Consider the following 25,329-nt stretch of genomic DNA (forward strand, 5'->3'; position numbering starts at 1 on the left):
ACATGTATACATATGTAACAAACCTGTACGTTGTGCACATGTACCCTAGAACTTAAAGTATAATAAAAAATTTTTTAAATAAAATAAAATTCTGAAACAGACAAAAATAGTAGTCACCTGGGGCTAGGTGAAGAAGGGGATGCAAGGGTCAAAATAATTGTAGAGTTGATAGAACAAGATTAAAAAGATAAATGTTTATTGCTTAGCTTACTACAAAAAGTAACCAATAAAGGAATTATAACCTTTTGGAAGGCGGGGATAGAGAAGCCTATCATGAGAGCAGGAAGTCTAGTGGATAAGGTCCAACACTGATAAGCAGGAAATGGTGGCAAACCCATGTCAGGTGCAAAATACAGAAAGTCATAACCACCAGAAGAAAAGACCAGAAGGGCTAGAAGCAGCTGTCTCTGAGGATCAGGACTGGGGAAGGGAGGGAGGAGGCAACAGGATTGCTTTGCATCCTAACCCCTCTGTTATTTTTTATTAACTATACCATTTTTATTTATTATGTGCATGTATTATTTTACCAAACATTAAAAACTACATTTAAAACAACTGTGCATGGTGCGTGAGTACCAATACTGTAAACCACATACAAATAAATTCACACAAAAAAACAAATGCAGATCTCTAGGCCCCATCCCACAGAGCCTGGCTCAGGTGAGTCCCAGGAATGTATTAGGACTATTACTTTCAATGGCAAAAACCGTGATTACTTTTGCACCAACCTAATAAATGTTAACAAATTGCCCAAGTGATTCTGATGACTATGGTTCTGTAAATTCAGGCCATGCTTTAGGAAACTCTGCCCTAACTCACTATTTTCAAGGACTGGAGTGGAAAAAACATTGGTGTACCTCATTTAAGGAATATTTATTTTTGGCAGGGCTCTCTCAAAAGCTAGTCATTATAGTGATCAATAATTTGTTAAAAGCAAATCAGCCCAAACCAGCAGTGGATCATAAAGTTGACACTTCCATGGAGTCTGCTGTTTCTTTAGTAAGGGGCTCTTTGCTCAGCAATTCCTTGGAAAATCTGCGCCTTTCCAAAAAACCAGGGGGAAGCATGATGGTCACCCTTGGATCCTTTGCTTAATGACTTGACCTTGCAACTATGGTTCCACCTGCTTGCCTGAGGACCTCTGTTCTGTGCATTGGCTTTTGGTGGTCGATATGTTGATATACCTAATGTGTTTGACCTCCTAAAGCAAGTACACTAGGCAGCTGCATGCTGCTTAAGGAAAGTAGGGCAAGGTTTTTCTGTTGTAATAATCCTGAAATGTGCTAAAGAAAGTCTACAGCCAGAGAACATCCCTTTTCTTATGCATCTTATCTGTTCTTTCCTTAAAATAGATTAGGGAAACTTTCTGAAAATAACAACGTCTGAGATGGTCATTGCAGACAGCTCATTTAAGGTTTGGGGAAAATAGAAAGTTGTTTAACTAAATTCCTGAGTTTCTACTATATGCAGAAGGGCAGGGTGCCCTAAGGGAAAAATGAACACACTGGCTGCCTCCAAAAGTTTACAGCCTAGTGGTGAATATACTGCAAATGTGAGAGAATATAAGAGCTTACATCAAGTAAGTGTGCTGATGAAATCACTGGAGCGATTGGAGAATTCTCCCTGTGGAAAAAATGCATCTAAGAAGGTTTGCTGTAGATGAATTTTGAGTAGGCTTTTAAGATAAGGCAGAAACATGATCTGGCAGAAGAAGAAGAGGGAAGCTATCCCCAGCTCTGGAAATAGAATACACAAGGGCTGGACTACATGAATTTGTGTGTTGTGGGGAAGGAGGAAACTTAAGACACTAAAAATGTTTGTAAAGCTTGGAGTGAAAGCTGCCAAGGAGCAAAACAGGAGGGCAAAGGAAAAACAGGCGGGCAAAAGAAAGTTGCAAAGGAGCAGCAAAAAAGATGCCTCCTTTGAATGTTCATGCTTTCCTAATAGTTTAATTTGTATAGCTGCAGACAGGGAAAGAGACCAGTTGGTACAAGATATGTATACTATATGCTGAAGGGGTAGCTGAATATGTCACCCCAAAATATGCCTTTCTGGCATAAGGATTATTTTGAGCTGAAAGCAATCGAGAAGTAGATACAAAAAATCTCTCTGCCCTACCCCTATTTGCTTAAAAGCAGGACGTGCATTTACAAAGGTGTCCCTCCTTCCCTCTCTACCAAGAAGGACAAAGGTTGATCACCAGGGATGACCTTAGGCCCTTGCTTGCCTGAATATGGCAAGAGGAACAGACTTTACTATATAACCTTTTGTCTACCATTAGTTTCCCATGTACTTGTTTTCCCTCAATTTGCCACCCCTAGAAACTCAATATCCTTTCCCCTTGTCTTATCACTTCCCAACCAATCTGTTGTTCTTTGTTGACAATGCCATATAAAGCAGAGTTCTAAGTCACCTCTTGGAGAATTGCTCATTCCCTGGGTACTTCCCATATATATATATGAAGCCTATTTGTTAATAAACTTCTGTTTGCTCTTTTCTTTTTAATCTGCCTTTTTTTTGCAGGGGTTCCAGATAAGAATTCAGAAGAATAGACTGAGAATTATTTTTTCCTCCCATACAATGCAAAATAGATGAAACTAAACTAAAATATACTAAACTAAAGTAAATATGTGAAACTTAACTAAAATAAAAAATATAACAAAAAATAGAAATTATAAAATAAAGTAAAAGTAATATAAAAACGTATGAAACTAAACCAAAGTAAACTTAACTAAAATACATAGAACTAAACTTAGACAGGGCCTGTTAGGAAAAATAGGAATACAAAATTAGATGCCAAAGTAGGAAAGAGCCTTTTAGTTCTAGCTAAAAGATGATTAGAAACTGTAGCATTGTAATAAAGTGTGGACATGCAGAAAAAAAGAGAAGTTTAAGACAACCTGCCAGAATGTATAGCTAAACGGAGACTGTACATCCTGGTTCCTTGCAAGTCAAACACGGATATCAGTTTGATTACTCCAGAACCTACTTCTTTTTGGACCAAAATCATAATGCCCAAGCTTGTCAACTCACCTTCTTCACTAGCCTCCAATGAGAATGATATTTGTCTGCAGACAAAAATCAAATTCACCCTCCAGGGTCAGAGACGTGCCAACACTACAGTGATCTGAAAGTATTTGCTATTGGTTTAAATAGCTCCAGAGATCCAAGCATTGGTAAGCATTGCTGAAACTGCTTAACTTCCCAGAGTGACCTTTAGGAGAGGGACAAAAATATCTTGACTAAATAAAATAAGGTGAGTGCAAAAATTTAAAATTTTCATGAGATTCTAGTCATTCTTTTCCTAGTAAGTCAGACTTACTGTTTAATCCCTTACTCCTGAAGAGTAAGAAATAAACTACTTTATTCATCTTATTATCTATGTAATAAGTACTATACTTGGGGACATGGTAGGCATTAAATAAATGTAAGTTCCATTCCCCTCTGAGAATCTCTGGAAATAAATTTACACTAAGACATTAGTAGGCATTTGCTCCAAACCTATGATCCTCAAAAGCTTCCCAGAAAATTGGCATCCTGGAAATTTCCCCAGATTTTCGTATTGATATGGTTTGGCTGTGTCCCCACCCAAGTCTCATCTTGAATTGTAGTTCCCATAATGCCCACATCATGGAAGTGACCTGGTGGGAGGTAATTGAATCATGGGGGTGGGTCTTTCCTGAGCTGTTCTCCTGACAGTGAATAAGTCTCACGAGATCTGATGGTTTTATAAAGGGGCGTTCCCCTGCATACACTCTCTTGCCTGCTGCCATGTAAGAAGTCCCTTTGCTCTTCCTTTGCCTTCCACCATGATTGTGAGGCCTCCTCAGCCATGTGGAACTGTGAGTCCATTAAACCTCTTTCCTTTAAAAATTACCCAGTCTCAGGTATGTCTTTATTAGCAGCGTGAGAACAGAGTAATACACTTAACGAAGTTTATTCCACATCATGGTAATCACGTGCTGATAAAATGGTCATTTCTTTTTTAGACACTGAAATAGTGTGTGACAGTCTTATGTTAATACACTTGGGATATAACACCATCTGTGGTATTTGTCACCAAAGACAATTAGCCAAGAGCTTTTGTTACTACTTCCTTCCTAAGCGAAAGTTACAGAACCACATCTAAGAAGCTGATAACAAAGTAAGGCAGGAAGATACCTGTCTGAAATATTCTAACTGAGACTATCTCCTCTCATCAATGTCCTTGATGACATTTCATACTTTTGTTTTCTTGTTATTTAATTACCTATTGAAATACTGTAGGTTGGGGTGTCAGGGAGCACTGGAGCTGTGATTGGATTGGATGTTATTGTTGTTTGTAGATCAGAGTTTACAAACTGAAGACCCAAAAAAACATTGATTTAGCCTGTTGTCCTCTTTTTAAAATGTTAGCTAATTGCCATCATTTTAAATGAAGGGATTTTTGCATAAAAGTTACAATTTCTACCTTCTCATAAAAAGTGGAAGATCTGGCAACTCTGAACTAGCATTACAACACCAAATGGGGTTGAGTGGTGACCCATCCCTTGCAGGAGACCTAGGTCCTCTGTTTATCAGAAGTACCACTTGGCCTTTTCAGTTATCCCTGCCCCAATAGGCATCTGAATCTGTAAAACTTATCTTAGATTTTGGAATATAGATTACTGATGCATGGCAAAATATCATATAAAGGATGTACACACTTAGAGAAGTTAAGAAGTAGAAAGGCAAATCAATGCAGCCATAATAATCCTGTCATTTATATTTTCTAAGGCACCATCAGTAAACACTAAGGTTTGTGATTTTCATTGAATAATAAAGACTAGCGCCTTTTCACTGAAACCTAGCAAACACCATTTAAGAATAAGGACAAAGGAAAGATTGCATAGAATGTCAGAACTAGAAGAAAACTGAGAGATGAATTAGCACAAAGTCTTCATTTTTGGAAAGATTATTGAGATTCAGAGATGTAAAGATCTTGTCCTCTTTCATAATAGCATCTTCATGGCAAAGTCAGGACTGTGGATCTCCACACTGAGGGTCTCTCTCTTACTCTGTGGCTATTCTTGCCTAAATTATGTCTTCCTTGATGTGTATAAATCAGCCTTTAAGAAAAGCATCACACTCTTCTAACTGCACATTGCATATGTGTAACAGCTGACATTGATGAAGAAACAGAGATGAGCAGTGACATCCCAGACAGTTGGCATGGTGTCACTCATCCTATATCAACAGGATGGAAAGTGAAAGAATTGAAAGATCCTTAAAAGTCTCTTCACATTTTCTACATAGTACACAAACCTTTTCAACAATAGCCCTGAGGTCATCTTGCATCCACTTACTTAATTCAATAGACAAAACACTCACTATCCCATAAGGCAATCTGTCCTCTGTGCTGCTAGGTTGTTAGAAACTTTAACTTACGCTTCTAGGTGAAGGTGAAGGTGAAGGTGAAGGAAATCTATTTCTTTGTAGACATAACCCATGTGTGCTACTTATATTTTCACAGGGAACATGAAAGATGCTCACTTTTCTACCTCACATCGCTTCAGTGCATTAAGGCAGCCTTCGTGTCTCCTGGAAGTTGTCACTTCTGACGAAGCATTCCCAGTTACTCAGAGCTGCTACTGTGTGTGGCCAAGCTTCTGAACCTCCCACAATTCTCAACACACACTCCTTGAGTATTAAAATTGAACAATGCACTAATTAATGTTCTGAGAAACCAAGAGGTTGAGTCTCTAACTGTAGCTTTACCAAAGCCAAGCAGGGATCCAGAGAACAGAGACTTTCTGCGGCTTATAAACAGCAATAGTAAAACACTTTCCCCTTGGTAAGATAGCTTTGTTACTGGTTCAAGGAATCCACTAGTGACAAGTGAGTTTCTGAATCACCCTTTACACTATAAACTAACTCTGCTAACGACTTAGTGAATGTTTGTCATTGTTGTCAATAATGGTATTGTAGCTCTGAAGTGTCCTGTACATGCCAATGGGTCATGGTGGTCCTCTTCACATGGCCATATATATCCCAAGATCCTTTGGGCCACCAGTTGCCTAGTTCTCTACCTGATACTACTGATATTTTTTTCTTTTTTAGGGAATGCCTCTTGGTTGCTGTGATTTTGGTCCAAAGCACTATATGTATCCTTCTTGGTATGGCTTTTTTTCTCCTCCAATATGCTGGATTCCAACTCCAAAACACTCCTTGGTGGTAATATCAAAAATTCTATATTTATTCACTGTTTTGTGTTTAGATGAGCAGTGATCTGGTTTCTAGACTAAATAAGTAACTATCAGCTAGTCTTCACAGAAGTCTAGCAAATCCGACAGTTCACCATGTCATCCACACTCAGAGAATCAGGGTCAAACTGGATGTCATGTGGTTCTGCCTCCTTCAGCTATTTGTCTGAGTGATTCCCAAATTTTGTGATGAATAAGAATCATTGAGGATTGTATCAAAAATAGATTTTTATTTTGGATAATTTATATAAATACTCTGTCTTCAAGGGGGTGAAGTGTAACTCCCCGTTCTTTAAGTGTGTACTGTACTTGTAACTTCTATCCAAAGAGTATAGTATGGAAGATGCTGACAGAAAAATAATTTTACAGTAGAGAAACCTGGCAAACATTAGTCCAGTGATTAAGATGAACATCTACAGTGATAAGTCATCCTGGTAGCATCTTGTCTTGATATCAAGGGATGAGAATAGCAACTTACCTCTAGGGTTTTCTTCCCAAAAACATGTGATCTCAGTCCAATCATGAGAAAAACATCAGACAAATCCAAACTGAGAGACAGTTTACAAAACATCTGACCAATACTCCTCAAAACTGTCAAGGTCATTGAACATAAGAAAAGTCTGAGAAACTGTCATAGCTAAGAGGACATGGCTAAAGAGACTTGACTTAAATGCAATGTGGTATCCTTGAACAAAAAGGAACATTAAGTAAAAGTTGAGGAAATCGGAATGAATTCTGAAGATTCCTTAATAATGTGTAAATATCGGTTCATTAATTATGGAAAATGTACCACAGTAATGTGAGATGTTAATATTAAGGGAAACTAGGTGTAGGGTAAATGAGAACTCTCTGTACTATCTTCACAACTTTTCTATTCTAAGATGAAAAGTTTATTTTGGAAAATTGACTCTAGGGTCTTCTCCAGGGATTATAATTATAATTTAGGAGGTGTGTTTAAGGGGAAAGAGAGTCAGCTCTGCATATTATTAATATACTCTTCTGTTGATTCTGATGCAGTCAATTCATAGGCCATATTTTGGGATCCCTGGTCTATTCCGAAGGTTCTTATTCTTGGATACACATTAGACATCTGTGTCCCATCTAAGATGCTCTGATTTAATTGATCTAGTGTGTAGCCTCTGCACTGGGATTTTTTAAAGCCCCTTAGGCAATTTCAGTTGCAGCCAAATTTAAAACTTATTACTCCTGTGCTGTCCAATATGGAAGTCAGTAGCCATATGTGGCTATTCAAATTAAAATTTAATTAAGATTAAATAAAATTTAAAAATTCCTATAGACATTTCAATGATCAATAGTCATATGTATTGGACGGTGCTGATATTGAATTTTCCATCATTGCAGTAAGTTCTGTTAGACAACACTGGTCAATACCATTGGTATAAATGGCTGTTTGTGGTCCTCTTCAAAGGCTTCTGAAAGGAAGAGTCCCTATGAGTAATATACAAGACAGGCTGCTCTAATCATTGGTAATTATTCAAATAATCAATTTGTCCTGGATTTCCTGGGACTTTTTAAGGCACTGCAAGTCCCATATCCTACCTTCCCCGCCAGGACCAAGGAAACCCCTTGGGTACACCAGCAACCTTGGTCATCCTGTAGATTCAAGGTCTTTTGTGAAGGAGAGCTTCAATCAGTAGGAAGCTGGGGCAGTTTGGTCTAGTCAGCTTGAGAGAAAAGAGCTAATATTGGGTTCACTTGAACTAGCTGGTGCCAATATTGTCTTGTGTGCCCAGGCTTTCACGAGGCTGGGATGTTGAATAGTGAGGTCATCGGCTTTGGCTTGATGATTTAACCTCATGCTCCCTACCACCTTGGTGGAGCCTGACACACAGGCCACTACCCACACCTCTGTGCATGTGCTTGAACTCAATCTCTGGTGTCAGATGGGTCTGGGCTTGAATCCCTGCTCTACCACTTACCAGTTCCGGGGCCATGCAAGTTATTTGGCTTATTTGAGCCTCCATTTCCTCATCTGTAAATGGAAAAAATAGTATTCCTTATGGCTGCTCTGAAGATTAAATGAGTTTATGTATTTAGAGCAAATAGCTCATAGCATTGTCTGATAACTGTTAGTTGATTTATTTTTATTTGCCCTCTCTTCAGAACATCCTAGACTATTTGCTAAGCATTTTCTGCGCTTAATTCAGTTCAGTTCAAGAAACATTTACTGAATGTTCCAGGCTCTAGGAATGCAAAGATGAAATCAATTTAGTCTGCCTTCAAACACATTATAGTCTAGCATAAAAGTTGGACATATTATTATAGAACAATATAGTGAGTGCTATGAGAAAGGCAAACACAAAGTAGTATGGATAAATATAGGAGGCACCCTTAACCAAAATGAGTGGGGTAGAAGTGGGTAGGGAGTCACGTCTGTAATCCCAGCACTTTGGGAGGCCGAGGCAGGCAGATCATGAGGTCAGGAGTTCGAGATCAGCCTGGCCAAGATGGTGAAACCCTGTCTCTGCTAAAAATACAAAAATTAGCCAGGCATGGTGGCAGGCACCTGTAATTCCAGCTACTCGGGAGGCTGAGGCAGGAGCATTGCTTCAACCCAGGAGGTGGTGGTTGCAGTGAGCCGAGATTGCACCACTGCACTCCAGCCTGGGTGACAGAGCAAGACTCCAGCTCAAAAAAAAAAAAAAAAAAAAAAAGGAAGTGAGTAGGGAGGGCTTCCTAGGGGAAGGGGACACTTAAACTGAGTTTAGGAGGATATGTAGAGTATGCTAAAAGAAGAGATGGTATTAGGAAAGGAGTTAGAGGAGTGAATGGGGGAAATATTGTTTCAGGCAGAGGATCAGCATGAGCAGAGGTCCTCAGTTATGAGCTTGTCTGACTTGTTAATGGGAAAGTCCATTGTTCCATATCACCGGGGCAATGTTGGCACATATGAGTTCTGAGTTGGAGTAGATAAGGTAGGAGAGGCAGGAAAAAATGTAAGTGCAATTGACAAAGGAAAAATAGGTATTATCCTTCTTTTCCAGGAATTTAAAACATATTTTAAAGCTCTCTGTTCTTCATGGTTAAACCTAATTTCTCAAGTTATCTTTGGTGACAAAGAGAATGTCAGAAGTTGTTCTGTTTCCCAAATCTAACAGGTGCTATTCTGCAATCTGACATGTAATTTTGTTCTTTCATAAACAAAAATAAAATACAGTAAAGCTCTTGAAAGTGCCTTGTGAATCTTATAAATGCATTACATTATCTAGACACTCTGAAAAGCATAAAGGAGGGATACAAGTTTATTCCACTTTCCTAGTTGGCCATTACAGGATTATGGGCCTGTAGCTTTACAGTTTTCTGATCCCTTTCCTAAGATAAGACTTATGTACCATGTCTTAAGTGTCTGCTATGATCTTAATATGTCTCCCAAAATTCATGTATTGGAAACTTAAACCCTAGGGCAACAGTGTTGGGAGATGAGGCCTAATGGAAGGTGTTTAATTGATAAGAGCTCCACCTCCATGAACAGATTAATGCCACTATAAATAGGACTTGTGGGAGCAGGTCCATCCCTTTCTTCCACCATGGGATGGGACATCAAGAAGGCCCTCACCAGATGCTGGCTCCTTGATCTTGGACTTCCCAGCTTCCAGAAATGTGAGGAATAAATTTCATTTTTAAATAAACTATCCAGTCTCAGCTATTTAGTTACAGCAGAATAAACAGTCTAAGGTAGTGTTTATTAAGTGTAGTAAGTACATCTGATGCTAACACCATTGGTAGAAATACTTTTTGGAAACTGAGAAACTGGTATAAATGCCTTGATATGTAATGGCAAACACATTGAGTGGTGAGATGGGAGTATGTAATAAGTAGGATAATGAACCCTTCCCGCAAGATGTTCAACTACTAATCCCCTAAACCTGAGGATATGTTACCTTACACACAAAATGGTGACTTTGCAGATATGATTAAATCAAACTCTTAAAATGGGAAGATTACAATGAACTATCCTGGATTATCCATCAGAGTCCAATATATTCACAAAGGTCCTTCTAACAGGAGGATTAATGTCAGAAAGAGAGTTTGAAGACGCTCTGCTGCAGGCTTTGAAGAAAGAAGAAGCAGCCATGAGCCAAGTGGACTCTAGAGACTAGAAAATACAAAGACATAGACCCCCACAAGAGCTTCCAGAAGGAATGCCTTGATTTTAGCCCATTGAAAATTTGTTTTGGACTTCTGACCTCAAGAACTATAACAGAATACTTTTGTGCTGTTTGAAGCCAGTAAGTTTGTCAAAATTTGTTAGAGCAGCAATAGGAAACCAGCACAGGGTGTCACAGTCTTCTGGGTAAGAGTTTACCTCTGCACTTTTGTTGTCTGAAAAAGTGTCTGTGTCACCTCTAGAACTAACTTCCTCATTACTAGCACCCCACGATAATAATAGCTAATAATTACATCGTGCTCACCATGGGCCAGGCAGTGTTCTAGGTGCTTCTAACCTATTAACTCCTCATATCTCATTGCCACCTTGTGATAAGGCATGAATATTAACCTTATTTTTCTTATAAGAAAGCTAAGGCACAGAGGGGATACAGTGGTAGTAAATGATAGCTTTGGAATTTCAACTCTGAATCATAACCCCCGTGTACTGATCCAAAATGTTTGCCTTTACACAAAGTCAAGGTCTGAGGGCCAATTGTCACTGTATTCCTTCCTCACATCCTCATGTTGCATGGTTCTTCTCACATTTAATATACCATGTATCTTCTCTCTGATCCTCTCACATTTTGAAATAAATGAAAACATGAAAATAAAACCCTGAAATACCAGCCTTTACACCCTCATAGAAAGTGTCCAATCAAATTTCCCATAAAGAATATTAATTATGCTCAAATGAGGGACAGAGCAGAGCCTGGTAAATCCCTGCAAATGTGGCGGGATGGCCATTGTGCCAGCATAGACTCCATGCCTTTGTCTTTGTGGGCTGTCTTAGGAGAACTGTTTGTGACTCTCCTGGAGAATTTCAAAGGTGGGAAACGGAAAGGGTGCCTTGCTCTCATTGTGTCTCCTCAGAAAAATGAATTTTATGAGCTGAAGAAAATAGTCAATGAGTATGATCAGTCTAGAAAAAAACAATTTCTACAGCCCAATTTTTCAGCACCAGCAGAAAATCATTTTTCTTACCAGACATCAATATTTTATGGATATTTGTCAGTATTTACATGGCCTAATCTAAATCTACACAGTGCTGCACCAGTGCTCAAGCAATTTACAATAAATCATACTGAAATAATCTTACTAAGATGGTGCATGATGTTTGTAGAACAACGTGTCTGGAAATTATTCTTGGATATGTGCTTTAGCTTGGAATTTATTTTATAGTGTCCCTGAACTGCAACCAAGTTACCAGACACCACCGTTTTTCTTTCTTTCCTTCTTCTTCTTTTTTTTTTTTTTTTTTTTTGACACTACGGTTTTTCTAACTGTTCCATAACTCCCTGGATAAATGGCTGCTGGCCCCAGGAAGTATCTGGCCGCTTGACTGGAGATATCTTTGCACACACACTCACACCCATACAGTGTTGGTTTCTCTCACTGAAGAGATTTGGGTGGGATGTGAAACTATAAATCTCAAACCCAGGCAATAAGATCATTTAATCACTTACTCAGAAATTTATTTTCAATTATAAGTCTTTCCTGGTTAGCATCATAGATTATTTGAAAAAAAAAAAAAAACTTGCAAGAAAAACTAAACCTTGAGTCCTCTTTTAGTATGTCTCTTTATTTCATCATAGTCTGATTATTATCAGTGCTTTGGATATACACTACCATAATCAAGGAAGAAATGATGTAAGAATCATAAAGGTGAATGCAAAAACTCTTCTCTTTGGTGTTTAGATGAACAGTCACTTCATAAAGATCCCAAGGACTACACAGACACTGCGTGAGTCAGAAACATGAGGAAGGGGAATCCTTCCTCAATTCAAATTGCTCTCCTACTCAAGAAAATATGGAAATTTTGCTTCACATGATTCCTGGGATGAAAACTAAGGGATTAACCCCAAATGGCCAACTTTATGTTATACTGTGTAGATTTTATATTTTAACATTCAATGGCTGTGTTTTCTGGTTGGTAAAAGTTAGACAAATCCCCAGCAGTATAGAGAAATCCTGTTATGATCTAGTCTTATGCTGTTTAAAATTTTCTAATAATCAATAGTGCAATCTTCAAAGATATATATGTATGTATATGTGTGGGCACCATTAATCAAACAGATCTGACATAGTAATATGAGTGAGCAGCTGATCATGGCTGTAAAATAAAGCCACTCATTCTGGGATTTTTCTCACATGTCCACAGTCCCGATACACTCATAGTGCCCACAAAAATATTTCTTTATGAGTTTAGTGAGAACCTAGTAGACAAATACAAAATCATCGAAGCTATTCATTGATGCTTGAGATGAGGGCTTATATCTTTGAGAAATGACAGGATCACCTAGTATCTTAGTCCATTTTCACACTGCTATAAAGACATACCCAAGATTGGGTAATTTATAAAGAAAAGAGGTTTAATTTACTCACAGTTCTGCATAGCTGGGGAGGCCTCAAGAAACTAAACTCATGGCAAAAGGGGAAGAGGCGTGCCTTACATGGCAGCAGGCATGAGAGAGCAAGCAAGAGCAGGGAAAACTGCCTTATAAAACCATCAAATCTCGTGAGAACTCACTCACTTTCATGAGAACAGCATGGGAGAAAACGCCCCCATGATCCAGGCACCTCCCACCTAGCCTTTCTCTGGACATGTGGGGATTATGGAGATTAGAATTCGAGATGAGATTTGGGTGGGGACATCGAACCAAACCATATCACTTGGTCTCTCTACTTCCTGTCAAGTAGGGTAGTGGGCAAAGAGGAGGGCTAGAGAGGCTTCCTTTGAACAATCTCCTTTCTTTTCCAAACTACTTCTTTGACCGGCTGCTGGGTAGACTCTTTCGTCAAAGGATGGTCCCTACTTATGTTGCTAATTTGCTCAGTGACAAATTAGTAGACAAAGCTAATGCACCAAAAAACAAACAACAACAACAACAACAAAATGAATGTAGTTATAATAAAGCTAACAACCAAATTCCTCTTTGTAAAACATAGACCTGTCAACCTTGTCTCTAACTTCAATTTCTACTTCCACTCACATCCCTCAAGAACTTGATTTATAAACAGTGTGCCTACCATAAAATCATCACTCCCTCTATGTATTTATAGACGACTGAAGGAATATCTTTCTTCCTTGCATGCTACCATGGTATAAGAGTTTTAAAAGTCCGTGCTAGGCAGAGGCAGCCCTTTCTGCCCCTTTCTGTTCTCAGTTTATTAGAAAATGGCCTGAAATTCCAGCATGACGGCAAGCTGGCATCCTCCGTGGAATGTGCAAACCATGCCTGCATCTGCCCATTACCCTAGCTCAGTGTCTCTGGGCATTTCTGCAGTTGTTCTGAAGGCTTGGCGTGTTTATCTCCCACAGGCAGCTGAGCCGCCTCCCGTTTCATGAACAGAGCAGTGGAATGCAGTGGAAGAGACCCAGGCCTCCGGCCACCCAGATTAGAGAGTTTTGTGCTGAGGTCCCTATATGGCTGTGTTAGACTGACGACAGGCTCAAGTCTGTCTTTGTTCCTTGTTTGGGAAGCAAGTGGGAGGAGAGCAGGCCAAGGGGCTATATAACCCTTCAGCATTCAGCTTCCCTGAACACCACCCAGTGTGGAGAAGCCCAGCCAAGCACTGTCAGGGTAAGTGGCGCCAGCCCAGGGATATGACTTATAGATTCCAGTGGCTCTTTTAATTACCCAGAATAACAAGACATCATCTGCAGGGATTTGGCTGGGTTCATGCACTGATATTTCTGAATGAAGATTGTTCTACTAAAATGATTGTAGCTTTTGGCTTCAATGATCTAACATTAAAGACAAGGCTAATATGTAGTTTGGTATGATAGAAGGGGTAGAGAAGAATATGAAAATTTTATTAATGCATGTCACTTACAAAACGTTCATACTAAACAAGCAGCCCAGATCTTGCAGCACAACAGAGGTATGCAGGTTAGCTGTGTGCAGTAAGTTATACATTTATTTGTATTTAGGCACTGGAAACTCTGAGATTTGTTTTTGGTTCTGATTTGGTGTAGGGATTTTTTTCACTGGGCTATATTTTTGGTGCAGTTAAGGTGTCTGGAAGTGGATTTCGGAAGTGAACAGAGAATAGTTGCCTAGTCTTTGTGCCTGAATTTGTGTATTCACTTCTGGGTTTCCCTGGCTCTAACTGGTAGTGTCTTCTGTTGGAAATGTATATCTCTTTTTTGTTGGAAATGTGTATGTGTGACCTTACATGTTCGGATCTGCATCATTGGTCATTTGCAGCAGAGCACAGCAGGTGACCAACTGAATTTTTCTCTGGAAAGAAAGAGGGAGGGAGCAGAGTCTGAATCTGACAGCTGTGTGTGCCTCTCGGCGGGATATCTGGTTTGCATCTCTCTCAGCTTAAAGCTCCCCTCAGCCTGGTGAGGCAAGTGTGACTGTGGAGCCAGCCCTGCCACCCCAGGCTGAGCTTCACTGCAAATCAAGGCTTGGCAGCTTCAGCCCAGACTGGAGTTTTCATGCTGAGATTTTCCTAGCATTTTGTGATTCATGACTAAATATGGTTTGCGTTTCAAGACGAATGAGCTGGGAACTGTAATCTTCTTTCCCCTCCCATCAACGACTCATTTTTGGCACAAGATGAACTCTAGTCAGTTGGAGCAAACCCCCTGACCTGGGTGCAGTTCCAAAACCAGACACTCAAGCGTGTTTTACCTAATTAGGAAATGCTTTGCTCCAAACCGAGCTGCTCATTCAGGTTAGAGAAGAGTTCCAAACCACTGAGCGGACTCTTTCCAGGGACACAGTGACTTCTTCAATGACAGTGCTCCTTTTGGACATTATAACATTCTTCCTGGATTTTCTTTTTCTTTTCTTTTTTTTTTTCTTTTGGCCAAGTTAAAAAAATTTGCTGAATTTTGAGATTTATTTTTCTGCATTCTTGCTGATGCTGAGAGTCAGCCTACTTTTTCTGAGTATAGTCAACCCCTCCTCCCAAGCCATCACTGCCCAACAAAACAGTTATTAAAAATATCCCGGCATTCATGGTCACCATACCTTCCCATTTTCAGAGACCATCCTAATTTGAAATGTTTTGTCCTCTTTTCAGCCCTTACTTTTGGTTTGGAAAGTACACTCAGCACATCCATAGAGCGCCTGCTTATCCCCTGGGGCTGGCTGCTTCTGACAGATACCCCAGGCTCTTAAGCTTCTTCCCTTTTGTCTCCTTTACAGTTCTCGCCTCTTTTCTAAAGCTTCTTAATCTGCTATGGGGGAAGTCAAATCACAGGAATGTCAAACATAATTCAGCATCTGGAAAGGGAAAAGAAGGGTGGGAAAGGAAAGGGCAAGCCATTCCTAAGTCCCATTTCCATTCTTGCAAGTGGAATCCACACGTTGATTATTTGTATTCTAAGCCTGGAGCAGTGTGGAAAGAAAGCAGAGGTTAGAAACAAAGAGATCTGGATAATGAAAATAATCACACAGTGATAGTAATAATAATATGATAAAATTAGTATTTATTGAAAACTTAGAGCATCTCTGCTGCTATAAATTATTTTAAATACTTTAAAAATCCAATCTCCATAAGAACTCCATGAGGTATGTCTCGATATCATTACTGTTTTATAGCAAGGAAATTGTGGTTCAGAGATGTTAAATAACTAAAATCACACAGCATCTAAGTGTTGGAGCCTGGACTCAAATCCAGGCAGTCTGTCACTGTGATCTGAAATCTTCATTGTCCTAAATGTATCAGTTCAAGGTTCTTGGACAAGTAATTTAAACCAAACCTTAAGGCTTGGTTTCCCTGTCAGTTGAATACAATATTACATGCCTTGACTTTAAAATATGTCATCTCAATTGCAGTTTTATGTTCTTTGCAAAGAATTATTTTACATGAAGCACTGCTAAGGAAGTTTTAGGCCTTTGGCAAGACGCAGGTTTGATTTTGTGGGAATGTTTTGGCAGAACTCCAACTCTGTAATAGCTATTTTATTTCCCTACTTCTCAGACGTATCCTTAAAGAACTGCCTTTTTTATATATGAATTTGGAGGTGCAATCAGTTCACCCATTTAAAAGAAGAAATTTTCTCAATTTGAAATCCTAATTGAGATCTCAGTGCCAGGCAGAAAACTCTGGGTGTCCTTCTCTTAACAGAACATTTCAACCTAATTGTGATTAGAAAACTGGAAGAGAGCTTGAACTGGAAACCAAGGGTGGCTAAAGGGTACCTGATGTCTGGCTGGAGCTCTGCCTCTAATGCCCTGTGTGCCCTTGAGCAATCAATTCCTGATTTCCTTATTTGTGAAAATGAGAGCATTGGATGAAAATGTCCTCTAAAATGCCTTCAATTTCTCAAATTTGTAAGTTGATATGCTGCTGCAGCCCTTCTAATTTTACAAAAGGATCCAAGTATAAAGTGGGTTATTTAAAATTTTGTTTTATTACCAAAGAAATACACATTCAATATAGAAAATTTAAAAAATATGACAGAACCAAGGGAAGATAATTAAAAACACCTACGAAACCCACCACTTCATCACAACCCCAGTCAACATCTTGCTAAATATGATTAATCTTTTTGCAATGCATAAAAAATACATTTTTAATGAGATGTACAATGTTACTTTTTCTAACCGATGACTCTTACATAAGAACTACCTTTTGCTTATCCTCTTACTCTACCTTTTTAATGGCAGTAAAGTATTCTACCATATGATATATAATCCATCAGGCTCACTCTCACTTGTTGGACTTTTAGTTTAACAGTGACTTTTATTAACGGTGGATAATTGCAGCCCCTAAAATTTAAAGCACCTTCTCAGAAAATTTTATTTCAAAGCTTCTCTGAGGGTACAGTTAAAGTCCTTATGATTCAAAAAGCTTTCTCCATTAAACACTTGACTATTTTAACATTTTAAAATTTTTACATGCTGCCTCTCCCTCAAAAATCTAGCTGTTTGAAAAAATTTCAAAAAGGTGGAGCATATCTAGAAAAATGTGCATTTGGGTTGATACAGACAGGACAATCGAGATGCTTGTTTAACGTAAGGTAAGCAACTCTCTGCAAAGATCTGGTCTCAGAGTCTGGAGTTCCCATCTGTGCTCTGCAGTTTATTTATTCATTCACTGGCTCGGTCCACCTTTAAAGTGCTCACGAGAACACATGCAATGCCGGTCACTACACTAAAGTTGTATAAACACAGAAGTCAGTTTCGGAAGTCAGAGTTTCACCTTACTGAAACCTTACAGTCTAACTAAAGTACTTCCAGATACGTGCTGTATTAGATAAGGGTGACGGGAGAGCACTAGGAGAACAGAGGAGGGCCCCCAAACCCAGCCTTGGAGGTGGGAGTTGTCAGATAAGTGCCACAAATGCCCAATTACAGCTGAGGTTGCTTCCTCCCTGTTTTCAATAGAATCCTGTGAAGCAGCTCCAGCTATGTGTGAAGAAGAGGACAGCACTGCCTTGGTGTGTGACAATGGCTCTGGGCTCTGTAAGGCCGGCTTTGCTGGGGACGATGCTCCCAGGGCTGTTTTCCCATCCATTGTGGGACGTCCCAGACATCAGGTGAGGAAAATTATGATTGGAACATAACAGGGCACAGAGCAGGTTCCTCTGTGCCCATGTTTATCCACAGATTGTCTATCTCTTTCTGCCCAGAAATTATGTATCCTTGTTAAAAATATACCTCTCATGATTAAGGTCCAGGAGTAAATGCCAATTTCACATACAACGTAGACAGATTATCTGATGGGTGTCTATCAGATACAAAATCTGCCCCTTTTTCATGTGTCCTTTTTGTCTAAATATAGTCATCATCATCATCAAAATCATTTCCTCACCATCAGAAATGCTTATACATTATCCTGATGCATACCAAAGCTACTGTTTGGAAAGAAACTACAATAAAAGTCCAGGTCACTTAACCATACAGAGTTGATGTTAGTTGAATACCAAATGCAATTTTACATAATATTAGCTGTCAACAAAATATATTTGGACAGCCACATGGTAATTCTACATATTATGTGTAAACAAAGCATTGGTGGCATCACATGGTAAAAACTCAGTAATTTCATCTCAGAAAATCTCCTTCACATCAGAAATGTATTTTGTGCATTGGGGCTATCTGATTGATGTTTATGCCTCTCTGCTTGGGATATACTCATGAGAATAAATAATAGAAACCTCTCCCAATGAATGCAGTCTGTCTGAATTCGTTGATCTTTATGCAGTGGAGATATTCTGCACAAGTCGCTCTTTTACGGGTCCATAGTAGCCACGGCTGTTTTGTAGTTCTGAAATAGTCACTCCAGTGCAATTTAAAATCTAGTAACAGTAAGTTTTTAAGAGCTTCACCATAATGATTTTTTTAAAAATGCAGCTGACTAATTTAGGCAAATGTCTTCACAGTTGATTGGTATGAACTTATCCATTAGAAATCAAGCCTCAAGTGGTTGTAGATGCAATGCTTTTGCTTATAATAGTTAGAAAATAATACTCATATTCTTTTGGGTAGGTGATGACTTTAAAAGTACAGTTTAAAGGATTTATAAGACACAAAATGCCATTTAACAAATATGTAAAATTTTAATCCTTCTCTCAACAAATAATTATCGAGTGCCACAAATATGCCATGCAATTTGCTATAGTGATGGACAAGACAGACATGATCTCTGCCCTAAAAAAGCTCATCAAGGAACATAGGAGATAAAAATACAAAGTAAAGTTGACTTTCCCCCAACATCTCCTTTTATTTGAAGGCAATTCTGGTCTTTTTCCAATCAACTACAGAATGTTGCTTAAGAGCATAGTGGCAATGAGACTCAATATGTTTATTGTTGCTGATAATCAGAAGAGAAACTTTCCATCTCAATGATTTAACCTTTTGTGGCTTGACTGTAATTAATTCACAAGTTCTGGAAGATGCTGACTCATAATGTGTTGAACCTTTTTAGGGGGTGATGGTGGGAATGGGACAAAAAGACAGCTACGTGGGTGACGAAGCACAGAGCAAAAGAGGAATCCTGACCCTGAAGTACCCGATAGAACACGGCATCATTACCAACTGGGACGACATGGAAAAGGTATGGGAGGTTTGCTGCAGCTTGGGCCCTCAGGATACATAATCCCTGTGTTCCCTGATACAGAACACCACGCTACTGCTGGGGAAATAACGGGCTCACATTGTTCAACTTTACTTTTACTTGTTAATGTTCATTGTGGGTTATTACCCATTGAAAAAAAATTCCTGAAATGTCTCTTTTAAAAAATTCCGTTGCCAGGCACAGTTGCTCATACCTGTAATCCCAATACTTTGGGAAGCCAAGGTGGGAGGATCGCTTAGCCCAGGAATTTGAGACCAGGCTGGGTAACATAGTGAGATCCTATCTCTACAAAAAATAAATGAAATTAGCCAGGCATGGTGGCACACACCTCAGTCCAAGCTACTTGAGAGATTGAGGTGAGAGGATCACTTGAGCCTGGGAGATGCAGGCTGCAATGGGCCAAGATCCTACTCCAGCCTAGGTGAGGGAGTGAGACTCTATCTCAAAAAAAAAGAAGAAAAAAATCCTGCAGGGCACAGTGACTCACACCTGTAATCCCAACACTTTGGATCACTTGAAGCCAGGAGTTCGAGAACAGCCTGGGCAACATAGCAAAACCCTGTCTCTACTAAGAAAAAAAAAAAAAATGTTTAATTAACAGTGTGTGGTAGCATGCAACTGTAGTCCCAGCTAGTCAGGAGGCTGAGGTGGTGGGATCATTCAGGCCCAGGAGATCGAAGCTGCAGTGAGTTGATCATACCACTGCACTCCAGCCTGGGCAACAGAGCAAGACTCTGTCTCTAAAGAAAAGGAAAAACAATGTCCTTGCCTATTAGGGTTTATTAACTAATTAGTGGATGACAGTTCTGTAGATGAGAAGAGTAGCCCTTTGCCACTGCAGGGAATTAATCATCTGTTGCTCATGTCAACTCGGTTGCCCTCCTAGGACAAGCAGTGCATGAGCAGCAGCTCAGAGAATAACCCTCCTTTCATTCTAATCAGGGGCTGTATGGCTATCCCTCTCAGTGCAATACAGCTAAAGAGGGCTTGAAATGCTTGAAATGCTGGACCTTAAACAGCCCATTCTTGAAAGGTGTTCATTAACTCACTCAACATCTAAATTAAAAATGTTTTTGTTTTCACTATAGTAAACAGGACTGTAACATTGCAGATTTGTTACATTTCTGAATGTTTCTCCACACACCGAAGCACAATAGCCACTGAAAAAAAGCTATATGACAAATATTTTAAAAATTATTTCTCTGTGTTGCATTACATGAGGCCTTATCTCCCAGACACTTATAGAAGAGCTAATGAGAAGAAGAGCTAAATTCTAAGATTTTGATGTTTGGTCATTAAACATTACAGACACCAGTGATCAGAGAAAAAACAGAAGAAATAATGAGAAAGTGACATACAAATTTTAAATGCAGCAAGATATATCAGAATCACAACATCTGGCCTTTTATTTATCTATCAGTTCACTACTACTACTATTACTACTACTACTACACACACACAATTTGTCACTTAAAAAAAAATACACAATGTTGTCAGAATTTATCAGCAGTCATGCTCCAAGCTCCATCTTTCTACAAAAATTTCTATCAGTAGGTTTGCTTAATTGAGGATTCTAGATTTGGTAAGATTGCAGTTTGCACAGAGAAAAAGATATCAATATCAACAGGAAAATATTATTTTAGAATTTCTCCATGGAGCTGACAACATCTTAGAATGTATCCTCCTAGAGAGAGACTATTAGAACAAAAAACTTCCCTTAGTTCTAAAATTTAAATTCAAAGTATCTTCTGGTGGGGGTGAAGAGAAAGTGAGAGAGAAGGAGAAGGGTTGCTTGTTGAGACTGGCAGGATTTTTTGAGCAGTCTGCTGCTTTCAATCCACTAAAGAAACAAAACTTTGAGAAGTTTCATTTCCTTTCCATCAACCACAAATCCAAAACAAAAGAAAGTGGAATAAGATAGTCTTGAAAGCTAATTTTGCTTTTGCTAATTTATAAGCTTTCATCAGCAGTTCTTGTTTTGCTCTGTTTTGATTTTGGGTGAATCTCATATTCCTGGCTCTGGTGGAGAATTTTCAAGCTTTTAAAGATTAATCAATTTAGTCCTTTTTGCAATGGTTTTTTCTTTTCAGCATCTAGGAATTAAAGAAAGTGCTCAACCATAAAGCAAATGTAGTTATGTCCAAAGTACATTCACATAGACACACTATACGTAGGTGTGGGCCTTTTGGAAACAGCTGAAGGCCAAAAGTCTCACTGTGAGTGAAAGATCCAGAGTGTGCTGATGGAGGAAGCTTTTCTCATCCCTCGAGAGCAAAAAGGGTGATGGAGGCAAGAGTCAGGGAGCCCTGTTCTCTTCTTCATATACATTGCAAAGGGCAACTTCTCTAGAAGCATTAAAAGTGTCAATTAGGTTTCCAAGTAAGCGTCATTTATTCATATACACATTCATTTGTCTTTTTATTTACAAAATTAAATCATTTTCCCATGAACATTAAAATGGAAAGAGAGAACAAAGAAAATAGAGTTGAATGATAATAACATTGATTCTGGGCCAGACACTGGGCTGAACAATAACTCAAGGGTTACCTTATTCATTTGCACAAAGACCCAATGAGGTACACACTAATTATTTTCATCTCCCTATTACCAATCATGAGACTGATGCTGAGAAGGGTTAAAAACTTGCCTAAACTCACACAACTAAGAAGTGTCCGAGCTGGGCTTTGAACCCAACGTTTGATCAAGGGTTGTGCCCTTAACCAGTATACCATCCTGCCTCACAGATCTGGGTTAGGGATTCTGCTCAGTCACTTACTAGATGTGAATCATTTGGGAAGGTACTCACACACTTTGACCTTCAGTCTCTGCATGTATAAAACCATGGATACATGATGAGTATTTGTAGCATTTCCTTTGGTCTTGGTGTCAAGTAGCTTCTGGTCCCTTTTTGGGAAATGCAGGGCTTCATGACAGCACATCATTGTGTTTCTTCTCTGTCCCCCAACTCACTAGATCTGGCACCACTCTTTCTACAACGAGCTTCGTGTTGCCCCTGAAGAGCATCCCACCCTGCTCACGGAGGCGCCCCTGAACCCCAAGGCCAATCGGGAAAAAATGACCCAGGTAAGTATGCTACCCCAGCACACAACACTTTGGGGTCTGGGGAAAGTTCTGTTAGAAGGAGGCTATGCAGGACAGCAGAGAGAAGGCCAGAGCTAGGAGTCCACCAACAGACTGACAACCTTCAATGAACTCAGGGATCCCAAAGGACAGGAACAGCTTGATGGTACTTGCATCCTTCCTGCAGGGACCAGCCCTTTGCCTCCAAAAGCAATAGGAAATTTAAAAGATTTCATTGAGAAGGGGCCACGTTTAAGTTAAAATGTCTAAGGAGAAGTCACTTCAAAATGCAGCATCACATACATTAGGAATTTGGGTTCGAGAGTCAGACATATCTAGGTTTGAAAACTGGATCTGCCACTTATCAGTTATGTAACCTTAAAGAATTCCGTTAATTTCTCAGAGCCTTAGTCTCCTTGTCTATAAGTTGGAAGTAATAGTAATACTATTATTTTTCAAAAAGATTGATGTGAACATTAACAACAAGGTGAAATGACAGATGTATATCATGGTTCCTAATAAACATCCAACAAATAATAGTTATTATTGTCATTATTATTACTTGTTTGAAGCTAAAGACCTTATGATAGAATCCCATCCAGTCCACCAGACAGAGGAGTTTTCTAGTTTGGATGAGCTATTAAATAACAACATTGTGGTCAAGTACTAGGCTCAGCATTTTACATTCATTGTCTCTTTAAGTTCTAGCAATGTGAAGCAGGAACTATGATTATATTGTTTATATAAATGAAGAAATTGAGGCTCAGATACATTAAATGATTCTCCCAGGGTCACATAGCCAGAACTGGCAGAGCCTGGGATTGATCCATGATCTTCCAGCATTGGAGAATCATAAATGTAAATAACTGCAAGGCCTTTTCCTCAGAAGAGCTCCTGGTGCTTGCACCAACCCACTAGCACTTATTCTCCACAGGGAAACATCTGTAGGCCTGAAAATCACTGCATGTCGCAAGAGATGTTGCTTCTGATGAATTATTGTTCCTGTCAATGGTGTGAAGGCAAAAAAAAAAAAAGGTTGGAAATTATGGCTCGCTAGTGAATGATGTCAGACAGTTTGGTTAATAGAGTAGGAAGGGTCTTACAGAGGGAGAAATGAAGACCCACAGACATCTCCTGATGCACAAACTTCTCACAAGTGACCTGGAAGGGCTTGGTTCTAATCTTGTCCCTGGAGTGTACCAACTGGGGCACTGACATTCTATGTGGTCCTCTATCACCCGTGGGCAGGTCCTGTCTTCCTGGAATCAGGGCCTCTCCCACTGCAGCCAGAATGGCCTCAGATTCTAGGGTTAGCATTGACCCAGCAACTACATAAAACAGTGGAATCGATTAAATGGAACCTCAGGCAAATCACAGAAATGGGGCTAATCCTAGCCAGCCTGAGCTTCAGATTTAAAAGTTTTCTTTCTTTATACTAGAGAAATCAAAACCTGAATGTTGTCTTCTCTTTTTCTTCTGGCTTTGACATAGTTAATAAGCCCTAGACTGTCTGCACTGGAAAAACTGGAGATCTCATTTAGTCCAAACTCCTCCTCTGTTTATAGTTAAGAGACCTGGAATGAAGCCACTAGTAGTCAACTATTAGTTTGGTGACTATTAGTCAAAGCCAAGACCACAGACAGAAGCTGGACTTTCCTTTCCCCTGGCCAAGCCTTGTGTGCACACTGCTTCTTCCCCTCCCCACCCTGTCAGGCCACTGATGTCATGGCTCCCCATTCACACCTTCATTTCTCCTCTTTATGTGACCAGGGCTGTTCTGATCCTCCTTACTTTGGCCTCCTCTGCCCAGAACAGGTCGGGCCCCTCTACATCCATCAACCAGGTGTGCTCTCCTGACCATTCTTTGTCAGATGGGCACCTTCACTAACAGCTTTTTGGATTGCTTTGCAGATTATGTTTGAGACTTTCAATGTCCCAGCCATGTACGTTGCTATCCAGGCGGTGCTGTCCCTCTACGCCTCTGGACGCACAACTGGTAGGTGACTGGGAGGGGCAGGAAGTTGGTCGAAGTGCACCACCAGAGATGGGACTGAACGGTCATTAACACATGGGGGTGATGGACTGGGGCTGAGTTAGAATGGACACAGCTGAACCCAGCCCTAAAAGATCTTCTCGTGTTCAAAATAAGCCCTCGACCTCATAATTCTAGCAGAACTTTTTTATACTGTTTTCCTCTTCCTGTTCTTCCCTTTTTTTCATCTTCCCCAAGCCCTGTCCCACCTCACCTCTCCTATCACATGCCCTCTTTTCTCTTCTTAAATAAGAAGCTCAGAAATTCCCTCTCCCCAAGGCTTCCCTCCACTTGGCCAGCAAGTAACCACATGCCAGCTGCCATGGTGACTTCTATCATGCCCAACTGTTTCCCAGGCATCGTGCTGGACTCTGGAGATGGTGTCACCCACAATGTCCCCATCTATGAAGGCTATGCCTTGCCCCATGCCATCATGCGTCTGGATCTGGCTGGCCGAGATCTCACTGACTACCTCATGAAGATCCTGACTGAGCGTGGCTATTCCTTCGTTACTACCGGTGAGGCCTGTGGGAGATAAGGGGCAGAGGGGATCATTGTGTTGCTCAGCAACTTCCAGGACAATCCTCACTATCCAAGGAGATGATGGGATGAAGATTTGCAAATGGCAAGGCCTGGCTCTAATGCACAGAGCAAAGCACATCTTTCTTTGCTATGTGAAGTTGCAAAATGATTACACTATTTCCTTGAGGAGAACAGTTATAGACACCCAGTGTTATGCATTAGTCAGTGTTGCATACTTGATCTTTTTTTAATCCCCTCCATTAG

At 39.8% G+C, this 25,329-nt stretch overlaps 1 protein-coding gene across 2 annotated transcripts in view; it reads left to right on the top strand.

Moving 5' to 3' along the window:
* Positions 1–25,329, top strand: part of ACTA2 (actin, alpha 2, smooth muscle, aorta) — a 56,966-nt gene that overhangs the window by 25,759 nt on the left and 5,878 nt on the right. Inside the window, exons 1-6 of one of the 2 annotated variants that reach the window (XM_011998118.1) lie at positions 13,694–13,972; positions 17,738–17,889; positions 19,281–19,409; positions 22,404–22,514; positions 24,423–24,507; positions 24,900–25,061. In XM_011998118.1, the coding sequence (XP_011853508.1) occupies positions 17,761–17,889; positions 19,281–19,409; positions 22,404–22,514; positions 24,423–24,507; positions 24,900–25,061 (616 nt within the window). In that variant the 5' untranslated portion in view covers positions 13,694–13,972; positions 17,738–17,760. Of the gene's footprint in view, positions 1–13,693; positions 13,973–17,737; positions 17,890–19,280; positions 19,410–22,403; positions 22,515–24,422; positions 24,508–24,899; positions 25,062–25,329 lie in introns of those variants that run through there. The other variant, XM_011998124.1, reaches the window with a different exon arrangement.

This window comes from Mandrillus leucophaeus, unplaced genomic scaffold (genome assembly GCF_000951045.1).
Source record: "Mandrillus leucophaeus isolate KB7577 unplaced genomic scaffold, Mleu.le_1.0 Scaffold1154, whole genome shotgun sequence".
Classification (NCBI taxonomy): Eukaryota; Metazoa; Chordata; class Mammalia; order Primates; family Cercopithecidae; genus Mandrillus; species Mandrillus leucophaeus.